Raw genomic sequence first — 23,949 nt, 5'->3', positions numbered from 1 at the left:
CCTTACAGCTTTCGTAGATTTGGAGAAGGAAATTTAATACATCGAATGGAATACAGTCAAAATTCTGAAGGTAGTGGAGGTAAAAGAAAGGGAGTGAGAATTTATATACAACTTGTCGGAAATCAGATGGCAGTAATAACAGCCAAAGGACATGAAAGGGAAGCAGTGGTTGAGACAGAAGTGAGACAGGATTGTAGCTTATCCACAATATTATTCAAGTAAGTAGTAAAGGAAACCAAAGAAAAATTTGGAGAACAAATTAAAGTTCAGGGAGAAGAAATAAAAACTTTGCCGATGACACTGTAATTCTGTCAGAGACAGCAAAGGACTTGGAAGAGCAGTTGAACAGAATGGACAGTGACTTGAAAGGAGTATATAATATAAACATTAATAAAAACAAAGCAAGGATAATGGAATATAAGAGCTTTAAATCAGGCAATGCTTATATTATTACATTAGGAAACAAGACACTAAAAGTAGCAGATGAGCTTTGCTATTTGGGCACTGAAATAACTGATGATGGCCAATGAAGAGAGGACATAAAATGCATACTGACAATGGGAAGAAAACTATTTCTGAAGAAGATAAAATAGTTAGTACTGAATACAGATTTTGGTGTTACGAAGTCTTTCCTGAATGTATTTGTCTGGAGTGAAGACTCGTATGGAAGTGAAATGTGGACGATAAAACAGTTCACACAAGAAAGAAATAGAAGCATTTGAAATTTGGTGCTACAGAAGAATGCTGGGGACTAGCTGGGTAGATAATGTAACCAACGAGGGGTACTGAAGAGAATTGGAGAGTAAAGAAATCTGACCTAACTTGACTAAAAGAAGGGATCAGTTGACAGGACACATTATCAGACACCAAAGTACACCAATTTAGTATTGGAAATAAGTGTGAGGCAGTAAAATTGTAGAGGGACATCAAGAGGTGAATACACTAAGTAGGTTCGAAAGGATGTTAGGTGCAGTAGTTAATCAGAGATGATGAGACTTGCACAGGGTAGAGAAGCATGGAGAGCAGCCTCTAATTTGTCTTCAGACTGAAGACGACGAAGACGACAACAACAACAACAATAACCCATTTTCCACCAAACCAATTGAAAGAAAATCCTTGACAACCCCGAAATAGTAGACCTAGTTATTCAATTCAAGTAAGAAGACTGAACTTGAATGGTGGCAGTGCACGACTGTTTCAAATCTGGATTGCTGTACAAGAATATGTATGGCTTGTCATCTACAACAATCTGGTACAGCAAATCATATCCATCTTGCTGGCGAAAACATGCTCATCTGTTAGGCATTTTTTGGTCTGTGTGTTGGTCAGCAAGTTTCTCGGTGCTCTCCTTCCACAAAACTAGCAATATTCAAACTTAATAGTGACAATAATGAAAACTGTGGCATTTGCTTTCCCTGCAACTACTTATATGAGGTTTTAGATCATTTTGGGGGTTACTCCAAGATATGTCACAGTTATTACCATTTGCGGCAATTTCTTGCCAACCATAAAAGTAAACAGTAATGGGCATGTCCATCTATGTAATACGTCCAATATTTGAACTGAATGTTGAGCCTTTTTGGGTCTTCTCACACTCTACTAGAGTTTTTCTGTGTACTGACTTTCCTGTAAAAATTTAAATCTCTGCCAACAGCCTCACGGAGGTTCCAACATTATATATCGTATATAATATACACTTCATGAACATTGATGATCTTATATTAAAAAAACCTCCTTTTGGGTACCCCTGAAATTACTTTTACATCAAACCATTTTGCCCCATCACAAACGTACAGTTCTATCTGCTAGGAAGAAGAAAATCCGGTCGCAAAGCTACTCTGATGTTCTGCAAGTACCTATTTTGTTCACTATGTGACAGTGCAGGCCTGTATCCTGGGTTGCCACAAGTTTCCTCAAGTGAAATTCCCTGATATTTCCCTGAGTTCCAGACAAGTTTTAGCGTTTTTCCCTGACAAATTCTGAGATCTCAAAAACATGAAAGGACTTCTGTATTTCTCCCCCGCGTGAGCAAAAATCTTATGTACTAACATCAAAATCTTTTGTAATGAACTGTTTCAATGTTCAACAGTGAAATGGTATTCAACAATAGGCAACATCTAACAGTGGCATTGACAGACATTAAGAGTGCACATCATAATGTTCAAACTGAGTTTCTACTACAAAAATTAAGTCGTGGGGATTCTAAAAGATTCTGTGTTTGGTACTCAAACCATCCCCACTACAGAACTATATATTGTCAGTGAAGAAGCAATACCACGTAACTGACATGTCAATTTTGTGTTTTTGAGTCAGCTGACAACCTTTACTTTCAGAGTACCTGCTCTTACCACCAGAATGCCATATTTTTAATTATTTACATAGAAAATGAACTGGAACAATATTCCACATGTGACAGTGGAAAAAAATTGATGGAAATACTGTAGAACTATAAAACAACAAAATACTGCATAACTACAGTTTTTAGATGCAGGAAGCAATACCGTGGAAATGCAGAAGCGCGCACAGCCACAGCACATTGTTATTGCTTACTAAGTATCTCCCTGAGTTCGAAAGTGGTTCCTTGGTTGTAGCTTCAGTGCATGAAAATGGACAATGTTTTATGAGACAGTCTTTTTACGGAGGAAGAAATTGTTCCTTGGCTCTAATTAGCATATGAAGGCGGAGATTTCCTGAGAATCCTTGATAGTCATATGAAAATTGTTCTATCATTTACTTCGCATAAACAGCAATCCACTAAAACTATGAAACTCAATAGTGTCACAGTTGTTTTATTGTCATATGAATCAGACCATCACACTTCACTCATTCTTTGCTTTAATCATTTCTGCCTTAAGATATTTTGAACACCCAGTTAACTCTATGTTCTCCAGTAAATGCAGGAAGAACAACAGGCGAGAAAAGTAGTAACATGCACAAAACAAGAATTAATTTTGTATATTCCTTCATCATTTAATGACACACATTAATTTTCTTGTGTAACAATGTTACTGATATCACCATTACCATACATACATGAATTTGAGCTTCAACCTTGATCCTCTGCTGCTTATTTACAAATATTTGTTATCTAGAAACTTTTCTGGCTGTATCCAGGAACACCCAAAAAGAAACACAAGTCACAGTTGCCAATAGAGATTGTTGTAAAAACCCACCAATTACTATACCTACCACTCACAGTGTGCGTAAGCTCGGCCACTACAGCAAGTTCAGTATTCTACAACATCCAAACGGCATGCACACAATTGCCCGTGTCGGCCATCAGGGGAAGCCCAATCGCCAACCGACGTCATCAGGTCTCCCGTCACACAGTACTACACCAGCGACACCTGATGCAGACAGCATCTTCATAAGGGCAGCCAAGAGCCTTCGGGCCCTCAAATGTTAAATGTCTTCATGATGTGTAAACTACTTTCATTGCATTCTTGTTGATGCCGCACTATGACCCAGTAAACTGTATCTCACCAAGTGAGGTGGTGCAGTGGTTACTACACTGAACTCACATTCCAGAGGATAACGGTTCAGACCCACATCTAGCCATCCTGATTTAGTTTTTCCATGGTTTCCTTAAATTGCTTGAGGCAAATGCCGGGATGGTTCCTTTGACAGGGCATGGCCTACTTCCTTCCCCATCCTTCCCTAATCTGATGGGACGGATGACCTCACCATTTGGTCCCCTCCCCCAAATCAACCAACCAACCAACCAACCAACCAATCAACCAACTGTATCTCTTTTACAGTTGTGTGTTTCCTTGTGTTCCTAGTTAGAACAACGTCACTATTCCTTTACACTCATTGCTACATGATTGTGTTCACTGTTTACCAGAAAATTCAGACAACTTATTGGAAGACAATGAAAGCACAGATGTTGAAAGTGAAGGCCACGAATTTTATGGCGAATCCTTGAGAAAAAGGCACACTAGTTTATCATTTGAGGAATAAGATGAGAAAACATAAAGTATGCAAAAAGATGTTTCTCGGTAATCTAGAGATTAAAGAATGGACTGTCCAATATTGGTAAATAATTCCACACGTGGGATGAACCCCCACATTCAGTCTTAACATTCACGAATAAATCAAATGAAGAAAAAAGATGGAAGAACCTTCATTAAAAAAATCCTGAACTGCCTTCCAGAACTGCCACTGCAGTACTGCAGGAAATCCTGTTCCAAGCTGTACCCTGAACCTATTCCACAATGCAAACAGGAGCTGTATGGACTCTACAAGGAAAAATGTAACATAGAGAAAGTTCCACCATTAAGTTGATTTTCGGAGAGGGTAACGTTAGGTTATTTCCCCCCAAGAAAGACCAGTGTGATTTGTGTCATAACTATAGGCTTGGAAACAAGTCAAGACGTGGAAGCAGCACACAGAAACTAAGAACAGCCAAGGTTGCAAAAAGATCTGGATGTGGAAGATACCCAACAGCTCTGCTAAGTGTACACTACAGACATACAGGCCACGAAATTAGCTCCATTTTTACATGCAAGTGCAGTTTATTATAAAATAAAGTGAGCTGTTCATAACTTTACAACATACTTTTGAAAGCCATGATGCAGTATGTTACTGGTTCAATGAAACGTGAATTGGTTGCAGAAGGTTTTGCCTACTGCATCATGGACACCCTGTTCAAAAGATTAAGAAAAATCCTGTCCAAGTAATCTCGCATTCTGACAGCTGCACAAATCATAATAGAAATGTAATATTATTAAACACTCTTTTAAGATTAGTGATTGACACTTGAATTTTGACTATGCAAAAGTTTACAAAGGAAGGTCATAGTCATATAGAAAGTGGCTCAGTTCACAGTACAATCGAGTGCAAGCTTAAAGGATGTGAAGGTACACTTCCTAGCCATTACATCTTGATTGCTAAAGTGATCAGAAAAAAGCCACAACTTTACGAAGTCTACAACCCTGACTGCTCCTTTTTCACTGACTATGTAAAATTTTTGGCTGTACAACTCAATGAGGCCTGGAAGAGCTGTAACAAAATGATTCTACAGTTATGGACCTAAGTGCGATGCAGTAGGGTCCAAATGGTATTATTTACTGCAAGCACACTTTCTGTCTAAGGATAACTCTTGGAAAATCTTGTTTCCCAAAACCATATAAATAAAGATTGAAAATCAAGAAAACCAAATAATAGGATCATTTATAGCAACTTAAAGCCGTTCTTCCTAAGGGTTATCACTGAAATTATTACAATAACCTTTACAAGTGAACATCACCTTGCAAGTTACTGTTTCAGGAATGACAGTGCAGTGTAGTTCTTTCTTGCTGATTGAATGGCGTTTGGCATTTTTTTCTTGAAGAAATGTAAAGACAGTATCAGGACTATGCAAACGGTATGTGCTATTGAAGTTGCTTCCGTGAAGTCTTTCCATAAAATAAATAAATAAATAAATAAATAGAATAAAATAATTAATGCTCCAAAACATTGTTGTAACCAACTTTTCAGGCACCAAAAACAATGTAAAAGCAGTAGGTCACACAGGAGACTCTGACAAACAAATACCATGCAAATAACATATCTTGCCATAAACACTGAGAGAGTTCTGTGTATATGCCATTATTAAACTTTCATAATATTATTTTCTTTGTTGCACTTTTTGAATGATCCAAAATTTCACTGTAGTGCTACAATGCAAATGTATCAGGTATTCTATACAGTTTTTTGTTTCTGCTGCAAAATTCATGTTTTGCTACTTAAGCTGTACTGTTTCTTTATTGACAACATGTAAGATTCCAGAATAAATTACTCAGTCTTCATACAACATTACAAGGACTGCCTCAATGCTCGGCCCTCTTCTATTTTCATATATTTTACATATTTTAATATACACATGAGATAAGGACATCATCATTTCACCAGGCATTAAAACTCTCCAGTATGGAGATGATTTATGTTTTTTTTTCTGCACAACGATCTCTTGAATCTCTTTGCCTGACGTCAGACAGGGCCATTTACACGATAATCTACTGGCTGAATATTAAGGGCCTAAGAGTTTTAACTGAGAAATCTTCTGTAGTTCACTTCAGCTGCAAAAGGACATGACTGACCAGCTCAGGAATTTTATTAGGAAGTCTCTCCTTCCCACTGGTCACTAAAGCAAAATTTTTCAGGTATCATATTTGACACACGCTTAACATGGGCTGATCACATATCTTGTGAAAACAGAAAAGAGGATTAATGTAATGAAATCTGTAGCTGGAACTTGGTGGGTTGCAGACCCCTTGCATTTCTCGACTGTATTCAAATGCCAAGTCCGCTTGGTTATCTATTACAGATGCTTCTTACATCATAATCCCACTAAATGTGTACTTCATAAACTGGGCATAGTAAACTCTTATGCCTGTGAATAACCCTTGGAACAATACGACTAGTTCTTAAAGCACCTTACTAGCTGAAGCTGCTGAACCTTTGCTGTATGATGGATGCCGTACTTGGTGAGAAAACGTGTTTGCTACAAGAGTCAGCTGCACAGTAGTAGATTAATCACCCTCCAGTGAGACATAGGAGACAAACTTCTGCTCATAAGGTCTACATCGGAAATTATGAATTTTTGTCTTCTGGTAGAGGCAGCACTAAATTAGTACGTACCACAAACAGGTTGATTCGAACAGATTGATACAGAGCCCCATTTAGAACTTCATTCATTACTATCAACATACGAAAAATTGCTTTGGCACAATCTATTCAAGCTTCAGTATGGATTTATCTTCACTGGCCACACTTTGTTCACTAGTATACTAATGGCATTCAATATCAAGACTTCAACTATAGAATGTGCATTTCTTGCCCCCAAACTGAAGTATTCCAAGCTGTTTTGTCTGCCCCCTCATTATTCAATTTTTATCCCGAACTTGATAGTATTTGAGAGGTTTTCAACTTTGATCACCACCAGAACCTACTGACATGTTAGACTCAAAAATTGTATTGCAATTTATTGAAAACTCGAAGTGGAAGAGTTAAACACATATTGAAATACTGGAACTCATAAGAGAATCGTTGCTAAATAAATGAAGAGGTATAACAATGTCCTTTCTATGGCTGTCAGCTTGTGTAGGATTGATCTTTAATGACAAGGTCGACCACGATGAAAGAAGGCAGTGTTACTGGCCCTACATCTACATCTACATGACTACTCTGCAATTCACATTTAAGTGCTTGGCAGAGGGTTCATCGAACCACAATCATACTACCTCTCTACCATTCCACTCCCGAACAGTGCACGGGAAAAACGAACACCTAAACATTTCTGTTCGAGCTCTGATTTCTCTTATTGTATTTTGACGATCATTCCTACCTATGTAGGTTGGACTCAACAAAATATTTTCGCATTCGGAAGAGAAAGTTGATGACTGAAATTTCGTAAATAGATCTCGCCGCGACAAAAAAGTCTTTGCTTTAATGACTTCCATCCCAATTCGCGTATCATATCTGCCACTCTCTCTCCCCTATTACGTGATAATACAAAACGAGCTGCCTTTTTTGCACCCTTTCGATGTCCTCCGTCAATCCCACCTGGTAAGGATCCCACATCGCGCAGCAATATTATAACAGAGGATGAACGAGTGTAGTGTAAGCTGCCTCTTTAGTGGCCTTGTTGCATCTTCTAAGTGTCCTGCCAATGAAACGCAACCTGTGGTTCGCCTTCCCCACAATATTATCTATGTGGTCTTTCCAACTGAAGTTGTTCGTAATTTTAACACCCAAGTATTTAGTTGAAATGACAGCCTTGAGAATTGTACTGTTTATCGAGTAACCGAATTCCAACGGATTTCTTTTGGAACTCATGTGGATCACCTCATACTTTTCATTATTTAGCGTCAACTGCCACCTCCCACACCATACAGCAATCTTTTCTAAATCGCTTTGCAACTGATACTGGTCTTCGGATGACCTTACTAGATGGTAAATTACAGCATCATCTGCGAACAACCTAAGAGAACTGCTCAGATTGTCACCTAGGTCATTTATATAGATCAGGAACAGCAGAGGTCCCAGGACGCTTCCCTGGGGAACACCTGATATCACTTCAGTTTTACTCGATGATTTGCCGTTTATTACTACGAACCACGACCTTCCTGACAGGAAATCACGAATCCAGTCGCACAACTGAGACGATACCCCATAGGCCCACAGCTTGATTAGAAGTCGCTTGTGAGGAACGGTGTCAAAAGCTTTCCGGAAATCTAGAAATACGGAATCAACTTGAGATCCCCTGTCGACAGCGGCCATTACTTCGTGCAAATAAAGAGCTAGCTACATTGCACAAGAACGATGTTTTCTGAAACCATGCTGATTACGTATCAATAGATCATTCCCTTCGAGGTGATTCATAATGTCTGAATAGAGTTTATGTTCCAAAACCCTACTGCAAATCGACGTCAATGATACAGGTCTGTAGTTCGATGGATTACTCCTACTACCCTTCTTAAACACTGGTGCGACCTGCGCAATTTTCCAATCTGTAGGTGCAGATCTATAGGTGAGCAAGCGGTTGTATATTATTGCTAAGTAGGGAGCTATTGTATCAGCGTAATCTGAAAGGAACCTAATCGGTATACAATCTGGACCTGAAGACTTGCCCGTATCAAGCGATTTGAGTTGCTTCGCAACCCCTATGGTAACTACTTCTAAGAAACTCATGCTAGCAGCTGTCCGTGTTTCAAATCCTGGAATATTCCATTCGTCTTCCCTGGGGAAGGAATTTTGGAAAACTGCGTTCAATAACCCCGCTTTAGCGGCACAGTCGTCGGTAACAGTACCATCGGCACTGCACAGCGAAGGTATTGACTGCATCTTGCCGCTTGTGTACTTTACGTACGACCAGAATTTCTTCAGATTTTCTACCAAATTTCGAGACAATGTTTCGTTGTGGAACCTATTAAAGGCATCTCGCATTGAAGTCCGCACCAAATTTCGCGTGTCTGTAAATTTTAGCCAATCTTCGGGATTTCGCGTTCTTCTGAACTTCGCATGCTTTTTCTGTTGCCTCTGCAACAGCGTTCGGACCTGTTTTGTGTACCACGGGGGATCAGTTCCATCTCTTACCAATTTATGAGGTATGAATCTCTCAATTGCTGTTGCTACTATATCTTTGAATTTGAGCCACATCTCATCTACATTTGCACAGTCAGTTTGGAAGGAATGGAGATTGTCTCTTAGGAAGGCTTCTAGTGACACTTTATCCGCTTTTTTAAATAAAATTATTTTGCGTTTGTTTCTGGTGGATTTGGAAGAAACGGTATTGAGCCTAGCTACAACGACCTTGTGATCACTAATCCCTGTATCAGTCATGATGCTCTCGATCAGCTCTGGATTGTTTGTGGCTAAGAGGTCAAGTGTGTTTTCGCAACCATTTACAATTCGCGTGGGTTCGTGGACTAAATGCTCAAAATAATTTTCGGAGAAAGCATTTAGGACAATCTCGGAAGATATTTTCTGCCTACCACTGGTTTTGAACAAGTAATTTTGCCAACATATCGAGGGAAGGTTGAAGTCCCCACCAACTATAACCGTATGAGTGGGGTATTTATCTGTTATGAGACTCAAATTTTCTCTGAACTGTTCAGCAACTATATCATCGGAGTCTGGGGGTCGGTAGAAGGAGCCTATTATTAACTTAGTTCGGCTGTTAAGTATAACCTCCACCCATACCAATGCGTACAGAGCATCTACTTCGACTTCACAACAAGATAAACCACTGCTGACAGACACAAACACTCCACCACCAATTCTGCCTTATCTATCTTTCCTGAACACCGTCTGAGACTTCGTAAAAATTTCTAACAAACATCAGTCTGCCATCCTCCTATTTTTAATTATGAATGTGGCAACTGTACGAGGAAGAAGTAGCAGCGGATTGGCGCATTTCAGTCTGCCATAATGATCAATACTACGCTGTAATCCAGCCAGTAATTAAAAGTAACCCCTTGTTTCAAAAACTTCAGGAAAGCAGGAGGCTGATAACTATATCGATACAAATGCGTACCAGCTATGCTTCAACTCCTTACCACGTATCCTTCACAGGTATCGAGGAAAATTCTTTGTGTGACTATCAGAGAAAAGGAGATGCCAACCACTTGCTGTTTTCCAGCAGTTTCTTCAAACAACAGTAAAACTGCTTACTGCAAATCTTGTGAAATTGAAGAAGCCCATTTTATTACACCACAAAATTCCTCTAATACACAAAGCCTTTTTCTGTCTGCCTTTAACTAAACCATTTGCTTGTGAAACTTGGTGTTCTATATGTGGTTGCACAAACACACTAATCTCCATACAGATGCTTCCCAATCTCTGATGAGTTCTTTCTTATACTCTATTTTGTCTGTGATCGATATATCAAGATTCGTTAGCTATAAGTATCGAACCTTTGTGGAAAGAGTAAAATAATTTAAAATCATTGTTCAAACTATGTATATTGCGATTTTTCTACCTACATGATTTTATATTTGTACAAACATGTAGGCAGTATAGTTTCATAAATCTATACCTGTATGTTCTTGTGTAGATTATGCAATATAACTTGCTCTGTAGTAGCAGCAGTTGCAGGCAAGTAGACAAAGGCCTAGGTCACCCATTCTAAAGAAAAACAACCACACAGACAAGTGCAGCAAAAAGGTCATAGCCCTCCTTCTATAACAGGTATAGAACAGTGGAATTCATTTTATATTTACGTACAATAACCTAATTCGAAACAAGGCCCCGGGAGTAGACAACACACTATTAGAACTACTGACAGCCTTGGGAGAGCCAGGCCTAACAAAACTCTACCATCTACTGAGCAAGATGTATGAGACAGGCAAAATACCATCAGAATTCAAGAAGAATATAATTCCAATCCCAAAGAAAGCAGGGGTTGACACATGTGAAAATTACCGAACTATCAGTTTAACAAGCCACGGCTGCAAAATACTAACACAAATTCTTTACAGACGAATGGAAAAGCTGTTAGAAGCCGACCTCGGGGAAGATCAGTTTGGATTCCGTAGAAATGTTGGAACACGTGAGACAATACTGACCCTACGACTTATCTTAGAAAACAGATTAAGAAAAGGCAAACCTACGTTTGTAGCATTTGTAGACTTAGAGAAAGCTTTTGACAATGTTCACTGGAATACTCTCTTTCACACCCTAAAGATGTCAGGGGTAAAATACAGGGAGCGAAAGGCTATTTACAATTTGTACAGAAACCAAATGGCAGTTATAAGAGTCGAGGGACATGAAAGGGAAGCAGTGGTTGGGAAGGGAGTGAGACAGGGTTGTAGCCTATCCCTGATGTTATTCAATCTGTATATTGAGCAAGCAGTAAAGGAAACAAAAGAAAAATATGGAGTAGGAATTAAAATCCATGGAGAAGAAATAAAAACTTTGAGGTTTGCCAATGACATTGTAATTCTGCCAGAGACAGCAAAGGACCTGGAAGAGCACTTGAAGAGAATGGACAGGGTCTTGAAAGGAGGATATAAGATGAACATCAACAAAAGCAAAATGAGGATAATGGAATGTAGTCAAATTAAATCGGGTGATGCTGCGGGAATTAGATTAGGACGCTTAAAGTAGTAAATGAGTTTTGCTATTTGGGGAGCAAAATAACTGTTGATGGTCGAAGTAGAGAGGATATAAAATGAAGACTGGCAATGGCAAGGAAAGCGTTTCTGAAGAAGAGAAATTTGTTAACATTGAGTATAGATTTAAGCATCAGGAAGTCATTTCTGAAAGTATTTGTATGGAGTGTAGCCATGATTGGAAGTGAAACATGGACGATAAATAGTATAGACAAGAAGAGAATAGAAGCTTTCGAAATGTGGTGCTACAGAAGAATGCTGAAGATTAGATGGGTAGATCACATAACTAATGAGGAGGTATTGAATAGAATTGGACAGAAGAGAAATTTGTGGCACAACTTGACTAGAGGAAGGGATCGGTTGGTAGGGCATATTCTGAGGCATCAAGGGATCACCAATTTAGTATTGGAGGGCAGTGTGGACAGTAAAAATCGTAGAGGGAGACCAAGAGATGAATACACTAAACAGAATCAGAAGGATGTAGGTTGCAGTAGGTACTGGGAGATGAAGAAGCTTCCACAGGCTAGAGTAGCGTGGAGAGCTGCATCAAACCAGTCTGAGGACTGAAGACCACAACAACAACAACAACAATAACCTTTTACATGACCTAAAATCTCCTCTGTATTAAAGGACATAGATTCCACACGCAGATGACAGCACCCAGGTTGATACTGTGTTCCCTAACTCAGAAACAATGCAATACAGCTCTGCATTCTTGTATAGTGAACAAAACATGAGACTGATGATAAAATACTTTTGGGTGTTTTACCACGTCACTGTATAAAATACTTTCATTACTAACTGTAAAAGCAATATTTTGACCATATTGTAATGGCCTTCCACAGGGCAAGACTGAGGAGGTCCGTTGTAATAAAGTCAAAATGTTCGTTTTGCAGTATATAATTAAAGTATTTTATACAATGACATGGTACAACATCCAGAGGAATTTTAATTGTCATGACACCGGCCGTGGAAGCCTAAGTAGTTGTGTCAAAAAAATGAGATTATGAAATGCATGTCCAGCTTTGTGACTGGATTCGTGTCTCCCTAGCAAACAGAACTCAATGTATTATTTTAACTAGGGGGGAGGGGGGGGGGGTGTTATAAAGTTATAAAGCCATTACTGTTGTGACACATAGGGATGATCTGGATAATTTTGGATGATTACTGGACTGTTGTGGTACCTAATTAGGTACAGGTGCCATAGGGAACAACATTAAAAAGTTGATTTTCAACTATGACACACTATAAAATCACATGATTTTTTATAATATGTGAGCGCAAACATCGTTTCGACCCAACAGCATATTCAAATAATTGTTTTCAATTCACCAGCAAATAATCAAATTGACATTTAAACATTAAAGGTTAAAACAATTGATCCCCAGGAATAATAGTTTTAACCTTTTAACAAATTCTCAGGAGTTGTAGAACACAACATTAAGAACACAACTGACATTTAAATGTGTGTACTTATACCCATTTCTGTCTATAATAACATAGTGCCAAAAAAGTTTCCCTTTGAGCACATTCTATCAAGACGAAAATTAACTACTGTTTGCCAGTGGACATTACAGTTCTTTGGAGAGAGACTGGAGAATCTGGAAAGTTTCGACTTTGTTCTCTTTACATGCAATAGTGGCCGAGAATGTTCCACCTCACATCCAGACACTGACAGTCTGTGAACTACACTCCTGGAAATGGAAATAAGAACACCGTGAATTCATTGTCCCAGGAAGGGGAAACTTTATTGACACATTCCTGGGGTCAGATACATCACATGATCACACTGACAGAACCACAGGCACATAGACACAGGCAACAGAGCATGCACAATGTCGGCACTAGTACAGTGTATATCCACCTTTCGCAGCAATGCAGGCTGCTATTCTCCCATGGAGACGATCGTAGAGATGCTGGATGTAGTCCTGTGGAACGGCTTGCCATGCCATTTCCACCTGGCGCCTCAGTTGGACGAGCGTTCGTGCTGGACGTGCAGACCGCGTGAGACGACGCTTCATCCAGTCCCAAACATGCTCAATGGGGGACAGATCCGGAAATCTTGCTGACCAGGGTAGTTGACTTACACCTTCTAGAGCACGTTGGGTGGCACGGGATACATGCGGACGTGCATTGTCCTGTTGGAACAGCAAGTTCCCTTGCCGGTCTAGGAATGGTAGAACGATGGGTTCGATGACGGTTTGGATGTACCGTGCACTATTCAGTGTCCCCTCGACGATCACCAGTGGTGTACGGCCAGTGTAGGAGATCACTCCCCACACCATGATGCCGGGTGTTGGCCCTGTGTGCCTCGGTCGTATGCAGTCCTGATTGTGGCGCTCACCTGCACGGTGCCAAACACGCATACGACCATCATTGGCACCAAGGCAGAAGCGACTCTCATCGCTGAAGACGACACGTCTCCATTCGTCCCTCCATTCACGCCTGTCGCGACACCACTGGAGGCGGGCTGCACGATGTTGGGGCGTGAGCGGAAGACGGCCTAACGGTGTGCGGGACCGTAGCCCAGCTTCATGGAGACGGTTGCGAATGGTCCTCGCCGATACCCCAGGAGCAACAGTGTCCCTAATTTGCTGGGAAGTGGCGGTGCGGTCCCCTACGGCACTGCGTAGGATCCTACGGTCTTGGCGTGCATCCGTGCGTCGCTGCAGTCCGGTCCCAGGTCGACGGGCACGTGCACCTTCCGCCGACCACTGGCGACAACATCGATGTACTGTGGAGACCTCACGCCCCACGTGTTGAGCAATTCGGCGGTACGTCCACCCGGCCTCCCGCATGCCCACTATACGCCCTCGCTCAAAGTCCGTCAACTGCACATACGGTTCACGTCCATGCTGTCGCGGCATGCTACCAGTGTTAAAGACTGCGATGGAGCTCCGTATGCCACGGCAAACTGGCTGACACTGACGGCGGCGGTGCACAAATGCTGCGCAGCTAGCGCCATTCGACGGCCAACACCGCGGTTCCTGGTGTGTCCGCTGTGCCGTGCGTGTCATCATTGCTTGTACAGCCCTCTCGCAGTGTCCGGAGCAAGTATGGTGGGTCTGACACACCGGTGTCAATGTGTTCTTTTTTCCATTTCCAGGAGTGTATTTTAGGAACCTCAGATCATTACATGCTCTTCAGGTCACATGCGATGGATGGCTGTGTGTCAAATTGGCTCTTAAGATGGGATTGTTACCTTTTTATCATATGTTACCACATTGTCAACCACATCTAAGCTTGAACTGTGTACATGCAACAATGTCATCACTACCTGCCAATATTATCAACATTTTGTTTGAAAATCCCATGCCTTATTTGAGATACGTCCCACTGAAATGTTCCTTTACTTATTTCATGAAATTCTACGTTCAATTCCATGTGCTGACAAATTTACAATGGCAGAATAGTTACCTGCATATTCCATAGAGCCAATACGGAAAACTCACTACAATGTGAGATGTGTCAGTAAATTAACAAATGAGATTTTTGTCTGTAAAATTTGGATGCAGGCTGGTGGTCAACTACGTATTTTAATTTTTTATTTTTATCTCAGTATATGGTGTAACTTAGTAGTGTAACAAAATCACACATTTATTAACTATTCAGAAATTTAAGATTATGAGTTGTAATAGCAAAATAATTTCAATTTGTTTTAAAGCTATTTTCTTTGTCAAGCAACACCTTTAATCCAGAAGAATGGAATTAAATATTTTAATAACTGCATACTTCGGTTCTTTCTGAGCAAGTAAACGCTACTGTTTTTGTACCTACTTTATATTTATTAATGCTACAATTACATTTAAATCAAGAGTAGCTCTTCATGACACACTTCGTAAGAAAGTAAATGTATGTGAGGCTGTTGTCAGTATACCAAGTTCTTAAAATAATCACTTACATGAAATCTGAGGATGGATTTTACACACTCATGACACTTAGGCAAAACTGATTCTGTTAGAATGGTTTTAAAGTTTGTAGGGTTTCTGGTTTGCTTGTTGGTATTCTGCCAGCTACGGGTTTATTTATTGATTGTCATTTTTTATTTGTAGCTCATTGTTGCTATTTGAGTTTACATAATAATGTCATTTTGTCATTTGGAGATAGTGAGTGGAGCTGCGGATGCTAGAAATGGAGTGTCACGTCGAGAAATCAGAACATTTATTTGCATCTACACAGATACTATGCAAATCACACTTACATGCCTGGCAGAGGGTTCATTGAACCTCCTTCACAATATTTCTTTATTATTCCACTCGCAAACAACGCACGGAAAAAACGAACAGCTATGCCTTTCCGTGCGAGCTGATTTTCCTTATTTTATTATGATGATCATTTCTCCCTATGTAGGTCAGTGTGAACAAAATATTTTCCATATATTTTTGGTCACTGAAATTTTGCGAGAAGTTCCCACCGCATCTAGAAATGTCTTCGTTTTAATTATGTCCACCCTAAATCCTGTATCAAGTCTGCGACACTCTCTCCCCATTTCTCAACAAATACAAAACATGCTGCTCTTCTTTGAGCTTTCTCGATATACTCTGTTAATACCATCTGGTAAGGATCCCACTTTGCACAGCAGTACTCCGAAAGAGGACGGACAAGTGTAGTGTAGGTAGTCTCTTTAGTGGACCTGTTGCATCTTCTAAGTGTTCTGCCAATTAATCCCATTCTTTGGTTAGCCCTCCCCACAACACTTTCTATGTGATCTTTCCAATTTAAATTGTTCGTAATTGTAATTCCTAGGTATTTAGTCAAATTTACAGCCTTTAGATTTGATTGATTTATCATGTAGCCGAAGATTAACAGATTCCTTTTAACTCTCATGTGGATGACCTCACACTCTTCGTTACTTAGGTCCAATTGCCTATTTTTGCACCACTTAGATACCTTTTCTAAATCATTTTGCAATTTGCTTTTATCTTCTGATGACTTGCTAGACAATGAATGACAGCAGCATCTGCAAACAACCTAATACAGTTGCTCAGATTGTTTCCTAAATCGTTTATATAGATAAGGAACAGCAAAGAACCTGTGACACTACCTTGGGGAATGCCAGAAATCACTTCTGTTTTACTCAATGACTTTCCATTAATTACTATGAACTGTGACCCCTCTGACAGGAAATCATAAATCCAGTCACATAACTCAGACACTATTCCATAAACACACAATTTGATTAAAGGCTACTTATCATACACACAAAATTCAAGCTTTCGCAACCAACAGTTGCTTCATCAGGAAAGAGGGAAGGAGAGGGAAAGACGAAAGGATGTGGGTTTTAAGGGAGAGGGTAAGGAGTCATTCCAATCCCGGGCGCAGAAAGACTTACCTTAGGGGGGAAAAAGGACAGGTATACACTCGCGCACACACACACATATCCATCCGCACATACACAGATACAAGCAGACATTTGTAAAGGCCTTTTTTGTGAACATACTTGGAACATTTAGCTATACATTGAGCATATTCAATGTAGTCTCCGTCAGCTGTGATGCATCTGGCCCAATGTTCTTATCATGATGTAAATGCTCTTTGGTAAAATTCCAGGGATTGACTTTTACACCATTGCTTGACACAGGAAATACGGCCTTCCTCACGATCAAACGTTTTACCATGCAGGTGGGCCTGCAGACGACCAAAGAGGTAAAAATCAGATGGAGCCACGTCCGGACTGTAGGGAGGATGAGGAACTATTTTCCAACTCATTTCCCTGATTTTCTCCTGCATCATAAGGGCTGTATGGGGTTTGGCATTGTCATGGTGTAGTCTGATGAGCTGATCCTGAAGCTGTGGTCTATGGGTCTTGATGGCACGTCACAGCCTGTCCAATGACGAACAGTAATGGTCCTGGTTAACTGTGGGGCCAGGTTCCAAAAAGTCAAAGAAAATGACACCACACTGATCACAGAAGGAGGAGGCCATCACCTTTCAGCCTGCTGTTCTTGAAAGTCTTTGTTTCTTCTGCCGAGGAGAACCCAGATGACGCCACTCCATGGATTGGGTTTTGCTCTCAGTTTCGGACAAAGACAACTATGTTTCATCCCAGGTAATGACGCCATCAAAACACTGCTACCACTCTTCAGTAAAGGTCTTCATGAGACCCTCGCACACATTGTTCCTCATCGTTTTCATTTCTCTTGTCAATAATCTAGGCACCCAACATGCACAGATTTTTCTGTATCCTAGTGACTGTACCAGTGATACCACACTACCCAATGACAAACGAGTCATTTCAGGAAGCTATCGTGTCGTCACACATCTGTCATTTTGGATGATTTGATCAATAGTCTTATTCACATGTTGTCGATGGTCTTCCACATCGTGGACTGTCCAGTAGAGAGAAATCACCTTCTTTAAACCTCTGCAACCACCGCTGGATACTGCTGCGATCCACTGTATCCTCCCCATAAATAGTGAGCAACTTCCTGTGAATCGATGTGGCAGAGTCATCGCCGGTCTTGAAGAGGAACTCCATCACCAACTGCTGTTGTAACCTGACATCTACTTCACGGTCCATTACGGCGCACGTGTAAATGAAAGAAAATACTTTTATATGCCAACTTATAGCGAAATGTCCGAAGTATGTTCACAAAAAATTCATTCTCCTCGTGCAAAAAATAAAAAAATTACAGACGACTGTGCAAAACCTTTTGAACTCCCTTTGTATGTTCCAAAATCCTGCTGCAAATTGATGTTAATGATGTGGGCCTGTAACTCGGTGAATTACTCCAATTGCCTTTCTTGAAAATTGGTGTGACTTCTGCAACTTTCCAGTCTCTGAGTACAGATCTTTTCTCGAACGAACAGTTATGATCATTTAGTATGGGGCTACTGCATCAGCGTGCTCTGAAAGGAACTTAATTAGTATACAGCCTGGACCAGAAGAGCTGCTATTATTGAGTGGTTTAAGAGGCTTCAGTACTCCCGAGGATATCTACTTCTCAGTTACTTAAGTTGGCAGCTGTTTTTCATTCGAATTCTGGAATATTTACTTTGTCGTCTTTGGTGAGGGAATTTCAGAAGGCTGTGTTTAGTAACTCTGCTTTAGCAGCACTGCCATTGAAAATATTTCCATTGTTATCATGCAGAGAAGGTATTGATAGTCTAGCTGCTAGCATACTTTACATACAACAAGAATCTCCTTGGATTTTCTTCCAGATTTTGAGACAAAGTTTCATTGGGGAAACTATTCTACATACCTCGCATTGTAGTCCACACTAAATTTTGAGCATCTACAAAAGATCGTCAATCGTGGGAATTTAGCATTCATTTAAATTTGGTATGCTTTTTTCCTTGTTTCTGCGATAGTGTTCCGACTCCTTTTGTGTACCAAGGGGGGATCATCTTCATCATTTTTTAATTTACTTGGTATTAATCTCTCAATTGCTGCCAGTACAATGTCTTTGAATTTGAGGCACACCTGGTCTGCCACTTAGATTGTTAATCTGGAAAGAGTGGAGATTGTCTCTCGGGAAGGTGACAAGCAAATTTTTATCTGCTTTTTTGAATAGGTATATTTTTCACTTATTTTGGGGGGATTTGGGAGTTATGGTATTCAGTCTTGATATGGCACCCTGTATTCACCAATCGCTGTATCCATTTTGATGCTCGTTGTTAGCTCAGGGACATGTCCAACAGATTCTTCTGCTTGAGTTCAACACAGGGGTGACAGCAGCAGAGGCAGCCAGAAACATTTGCATCGTGTATGGGAATAATGCCATTGGACAGAGCACACTGAGTAAATGGTTTTCTCGTTTTGAGGAGGACTGTTTTGACATTAGTGACTCTCCACATTCTGGAAGATCTTTGGGGTTTGATGAAGATCATTTAAACACATTAATCCACACTGATCCCTGAGAACTGACAGGCGTGAAGAGCTGCGATCCTTCCACCATCATGCGACATTTGCATGCAATGGGGAACATTAAAAAATTGGGTGTATAGGTAGTACATGCTCTAGCCCAAAATCACAAAAATCAGCAGGGTGGGCATATTTACATCTCTGCTCCATCATCATCAAATGCCTCTTGACAAACACCGACCATTCCTAACCTGTATCATTACTGGTGGCAAGAAATGATGTCCTTGTGTTAACATAAGAAAAAGAAAGGAATGGTTGAACCCAAAAAACGCAATAACTCCCCATACAAAGATCTGTTTGCATCCACAAAAGATAATGATATGCATTTGGTGGAACAGTGATAGTGTGCTATGAATTGCTTCCCTGAGGCAAAACAACCACTACTGACATTTATTATCAACAACTGAGAAGTTGAAGACACAATCCATGAACAACGACCAGAAAGACTGCGTGAAGTGATGTTACTCTGAGTTACACCTGGTTGCATTCTGCTAGACTGACAAAGAATACTGTACAGGAGTTAGGCTGGGAAATCATTCCACACCCACCATATTCACCCGACTTTGCGCCTTCAGATTTCCACATTGTTCACAATCTGTCGAACAATCTTCAAGGAACACCTTTCTGGAGGGGAAAAGCACTTCGAATATGGGTCGACAAGTTCTTCACTTCAAAACCATATGATTCCTACAGTTGTGGAATCGAAATGTTACCCCAGCATTGACAGCCCCCTTGTAAATAGTTAAGGAGAATAAACTATTAATGATTAAAGTCATTGTAATGTGTATTGTTGTGTTTATTAAACTTATGGAAAAATGCTACGAACGTGTGCACCACCCCAATATATTCATTCGTTTACAATATTAACAGAAGGGTAAAATATCCTTTTAAAATGACACATGACACACGCAATTATGATAGAAAACATAAATAAATTATTGCAGAAATTCCATATACCATCACTGACTGCATAGTTTTGTCACAAGTGAATAATTTCATTACATTATATACACTATTTTGACACTTTAATGTAAACTGTTATAAAAATCTGAAGTGACAATATAATTATTGCGATCCAATAATGTGAAGGAAAACAAGTACATTTGTAAAGAATCACTGATTGGCAAACCCCAGGGACTACTACTCATCTATTTCTCACTTTGCTTATAATATCACATTTTCTTCATGAAGTGTAGGTGTTGTATCTCAAGTGCATGTGTCTAGCACACAGGTCTGTGATAATCTTGTGTCAACTGCAGTATTGCTTCGACTGATTATGAAAAAGTGAGAGGGTGAAGCTAGTGCTGGGATACAACCTATTCCTCCCAAACAGCATGAAGAGGGGACAATGCTGGACATCACCATCCAAGTCAGGCCATCAACAACAGTGTCATATCGCCTCTCTGACAAACAGGAGAAACAGTAACAACTTAACCAAGTTCAGTGACAACCAGACTTGTGATTGGGCACTGTTGATCAACACTTTTAATCTATTAGAAGGCAAATTCAACTAAACACCTTTCAGTCACCTCAGTGACATAAGCAGGTAGACTCCGTCTGTACACTCAATTCCGAATTTTCCATTGTTTAATTAATTTTTAATTCCATAGATGTAGCTTAAAATTGGTATAAAATACAAATAAATTGTCAGCATGTTACCATATTTCTCACTATTGAGTATATAAACTTATTGACTCATTTTTCAGCATAGTAAAAGGTCACTGATCCGTGAAACATAAAGTAACTAAAACTTAACAGTACTAAAACTCATTATACACATACAAAGCACTGATGCCACAAACTTTATTTTCTCATATGTTTCTAATTTTTACATAGCACAAAACTATCAAATATTAACAAGTCATAGCACAGCTTCAGAGTACATCAGTGTCTTGATAGGTTTATATTTTGAAACTGAAGTATAATCCTATCAAGTCTGATTCTGTTAGGAAACAGATGTGCCCAGCGACTGTATTTATTTCAAGTGCCGAAGAGTAAACATCCTATAGCTACATCTGAAATTTGCTAGCCACCTTATAAGGAGTGGTGAAGAACACGTTAATTACCATTACCATTCCTTGTTCTTTCTGTTCCATTCACAAATGGTGTCTGGGAAGAACAGCTATCGGTAATCCTCTGAATAGGCTCAAATTTCTCTGATACTACCAGCTTGATCTCCACATGGCATGCATTTAAGAGAAGGTTTGTCTTATATATATATCTGTGTCTGACATAGCCTTTTTTACAAGTTGTGTTATGTGCTTGCCCAATATTAAATTGCTATAAATGCTTACTACAAGATATTTTACGTTGCTTTCAATGACTGATCACCAATAATGGAATCAAAGAATGATGACTCTTTCCACATATTTATGTACAATATGTTGAACATGTTCGAGTTTAGGACCAATTGTTGATCTGAGCATCAAGCATTTGGCCTCTGCTACTCTTTGTACGCTTCACTACAACATTCTGGCATTGAGGCTACACTATATACAGCATTCTTACGGAGCTTCTGATGTCAGCCCACATGTCATTTATATATGTTGCAAACAGTTGCAGTCATATAGCACTTTTTTTGGAGCATTCATCATGCTACTTTCATACCTTACAATTTATTTTCATGCTAAGTTATGTACCGTAGGTAATCTCCAAGTCAATCAAAAAACTGGTCTGATATTCTGTGAGCTCTTTTTCATTTCACTAGTTGACAGTATGGAATCCTAATGAATGCTTCCTGGAAGTCAAGGAACACAGCATCAGCCTCAGAAACACTATCTCCTGTTTTATAGATGATCTTGCACAGTACCATGGCACTACTGCATGTAACTAGCCACCTTGCATGTCACATATAAGTCTGTCCTTGCACTTATTACACATAAATTGACTTATGTATAAAAACCAGTTTCCGGAAGAGAACAGCAGACAAGAATATCTCCACCTTTTTTTTTCTGGAATGAATTAGTTTTTAAGTTCAGCACTGAAAACATATTTAAAATTCTAACACACCACTTTCTCTCTCTCTTTCTCTCTCTCTCTCTCTCTCTCTCTCAAACACACACACAGACACTATGTACTTACACAGTTCAACAGCAGACAAGCTGTCCGAAGTGGCCCCTGCATCCCGCGAGCTCCCTCCGTAAAGATCTGACAAATCTGGCGGAGCCGAACTCACTCCTTGTGTCGGTGATGAAGCACCCTCAGTTTTTGCAGCAACAAGTTGTGCCATGCTCGCAAGAGAGTCATTTTCAACAGCTGTTCCACTGGGCATCTGACCCTGATCAGCACGAGTCCGAGATTCATCAACATAATCGGGCATTTCCATTTTGACAGGAGGGTTTGGCGTAGGTGGCACAATTTCAGTGGTGTCTGGGGTCTGATCCGTAACTGGCCTTCTGGCTGGAGAAGGTGGTGGTGGTGGGGAACCACTTCCCTCATCGTCACATTTCCTACTGGTCACAGACACTGCAGCAGGTTTTGCAATTGGCTGCTGAGTAGATGACCAACGGCGGCGTTTATTAGGTGGTGACTCCGGGCGCCGTTCTATATTAGAGGTGGTGGGAAAAAAGGCCGGAGCCTGAGGGGGACTTCGCGGGGACGACGTACGCTGCCTGTTGTGTCGCAAGAGCCCAATATGGCTACTGTTACTGACAGAGGCTTCAGTCTCATGAACTGGTGGTGGTGGCGGCGGTGGTGGAGGAGAGTCCGTCAAGTCCACCTGTAGAAAGTTTGCATACATGTTACATAACTGCACCCCTATTATTTATGAATAAACATTACAAAAACTTTAGAAACAACTTCTGACATTAATATCACTGCCATAGGTTACACATCACGCTTACCAGATAGTTACTCATCAACATAAACTTAAACAAAGCATCATAAAAATGTAAGGCTCACTACTTACCACGACACAAATATAACAATTTTCAAATTAGAATCAAGTAATTAAATTTATAATGTAATGCAAGGCGCATAAACATAACTCTCCTCTTTCCCTTAAGGTCAACAGCAATATTCAAAGTGTATCACTAGCTAATCTCCCAGTTCCTTACCAATTACCAACTACTAATTACAAATTAACATATTATTATTATTATTATTATTATTATTATTATTACTACTACTACTACTACTACTACTACTACTGCTGCTGCTGCTGCTGCTACTACTGCTGCTGCTATCTTTCACAAAGTCTTCAAATTCAACCAACAAAATTATAGGTCCCATGATCAAGAAGCATTGTTACTGTGACTCATGGAAAAAAAAGCTCAAATGGAAAAAAGGTCAAAACGATCACAGAATATTAGCCATTAAATTCATGCAGGCACTACACTGAAGCTAAGGTAACAGAATTTTACTGTAAAGTGGACATCTGTGAATACAATTCTGAAAAATCATTTTTTTTGAAATCTCTAGAATGCTGAATAGCTGCCAGCAAAATGTTTACATTATTGTTCAGTTTTTGAAAGTTGTTGTTCATCCATAGGA

The 23,949-nt window shown here is 40.0% G+C and overlaps 1 protein-coding gene across 12 annotated transcripts in view; it reads right to left on the bottom strand.

Annotated features, from left to right (window-relative positions):
- The window catches only part of LOC124596602 (protein bric-a-brac 2-like), a 528,908-nt gene that overhangs the window by 440,246 nt on the left and 64,713 nt on the right, over positions 1-23,949 (bottom strand). For all 12 annotated transcript variants that reach the window (XM_047135806.1, XM_047135809.1, XM_047135808.1 and 9 more), the window contains one exon: positions 22,540-23,176. In XM_047135806.1, the coding sequence (XP_046991762.1) occupies positions 22,540-23,176 (637 nt within the window). The remainder of the gene's footprint in view (positions 1-22,539; positions 23,177-23,949) is intronic.

The sequence above is a fragment of the Schistocerca americana genome, chromosome 2, assembly GCF_021461395.2.
Source record: "Schistocerca americana isolate TAMUIC-IGC-003095 chromosome 2, iqSchAmer2.1, whole genome shotgun sequence".
NCBI lineage: Eukaryota > Metazoa > Arthropoda > Insecta > Orthoptera > Acrididae > Schistocerca > Schistocerca americana.
This window is presented reverse-complemented; position numbering and strand designations above follow the sequence as displayed.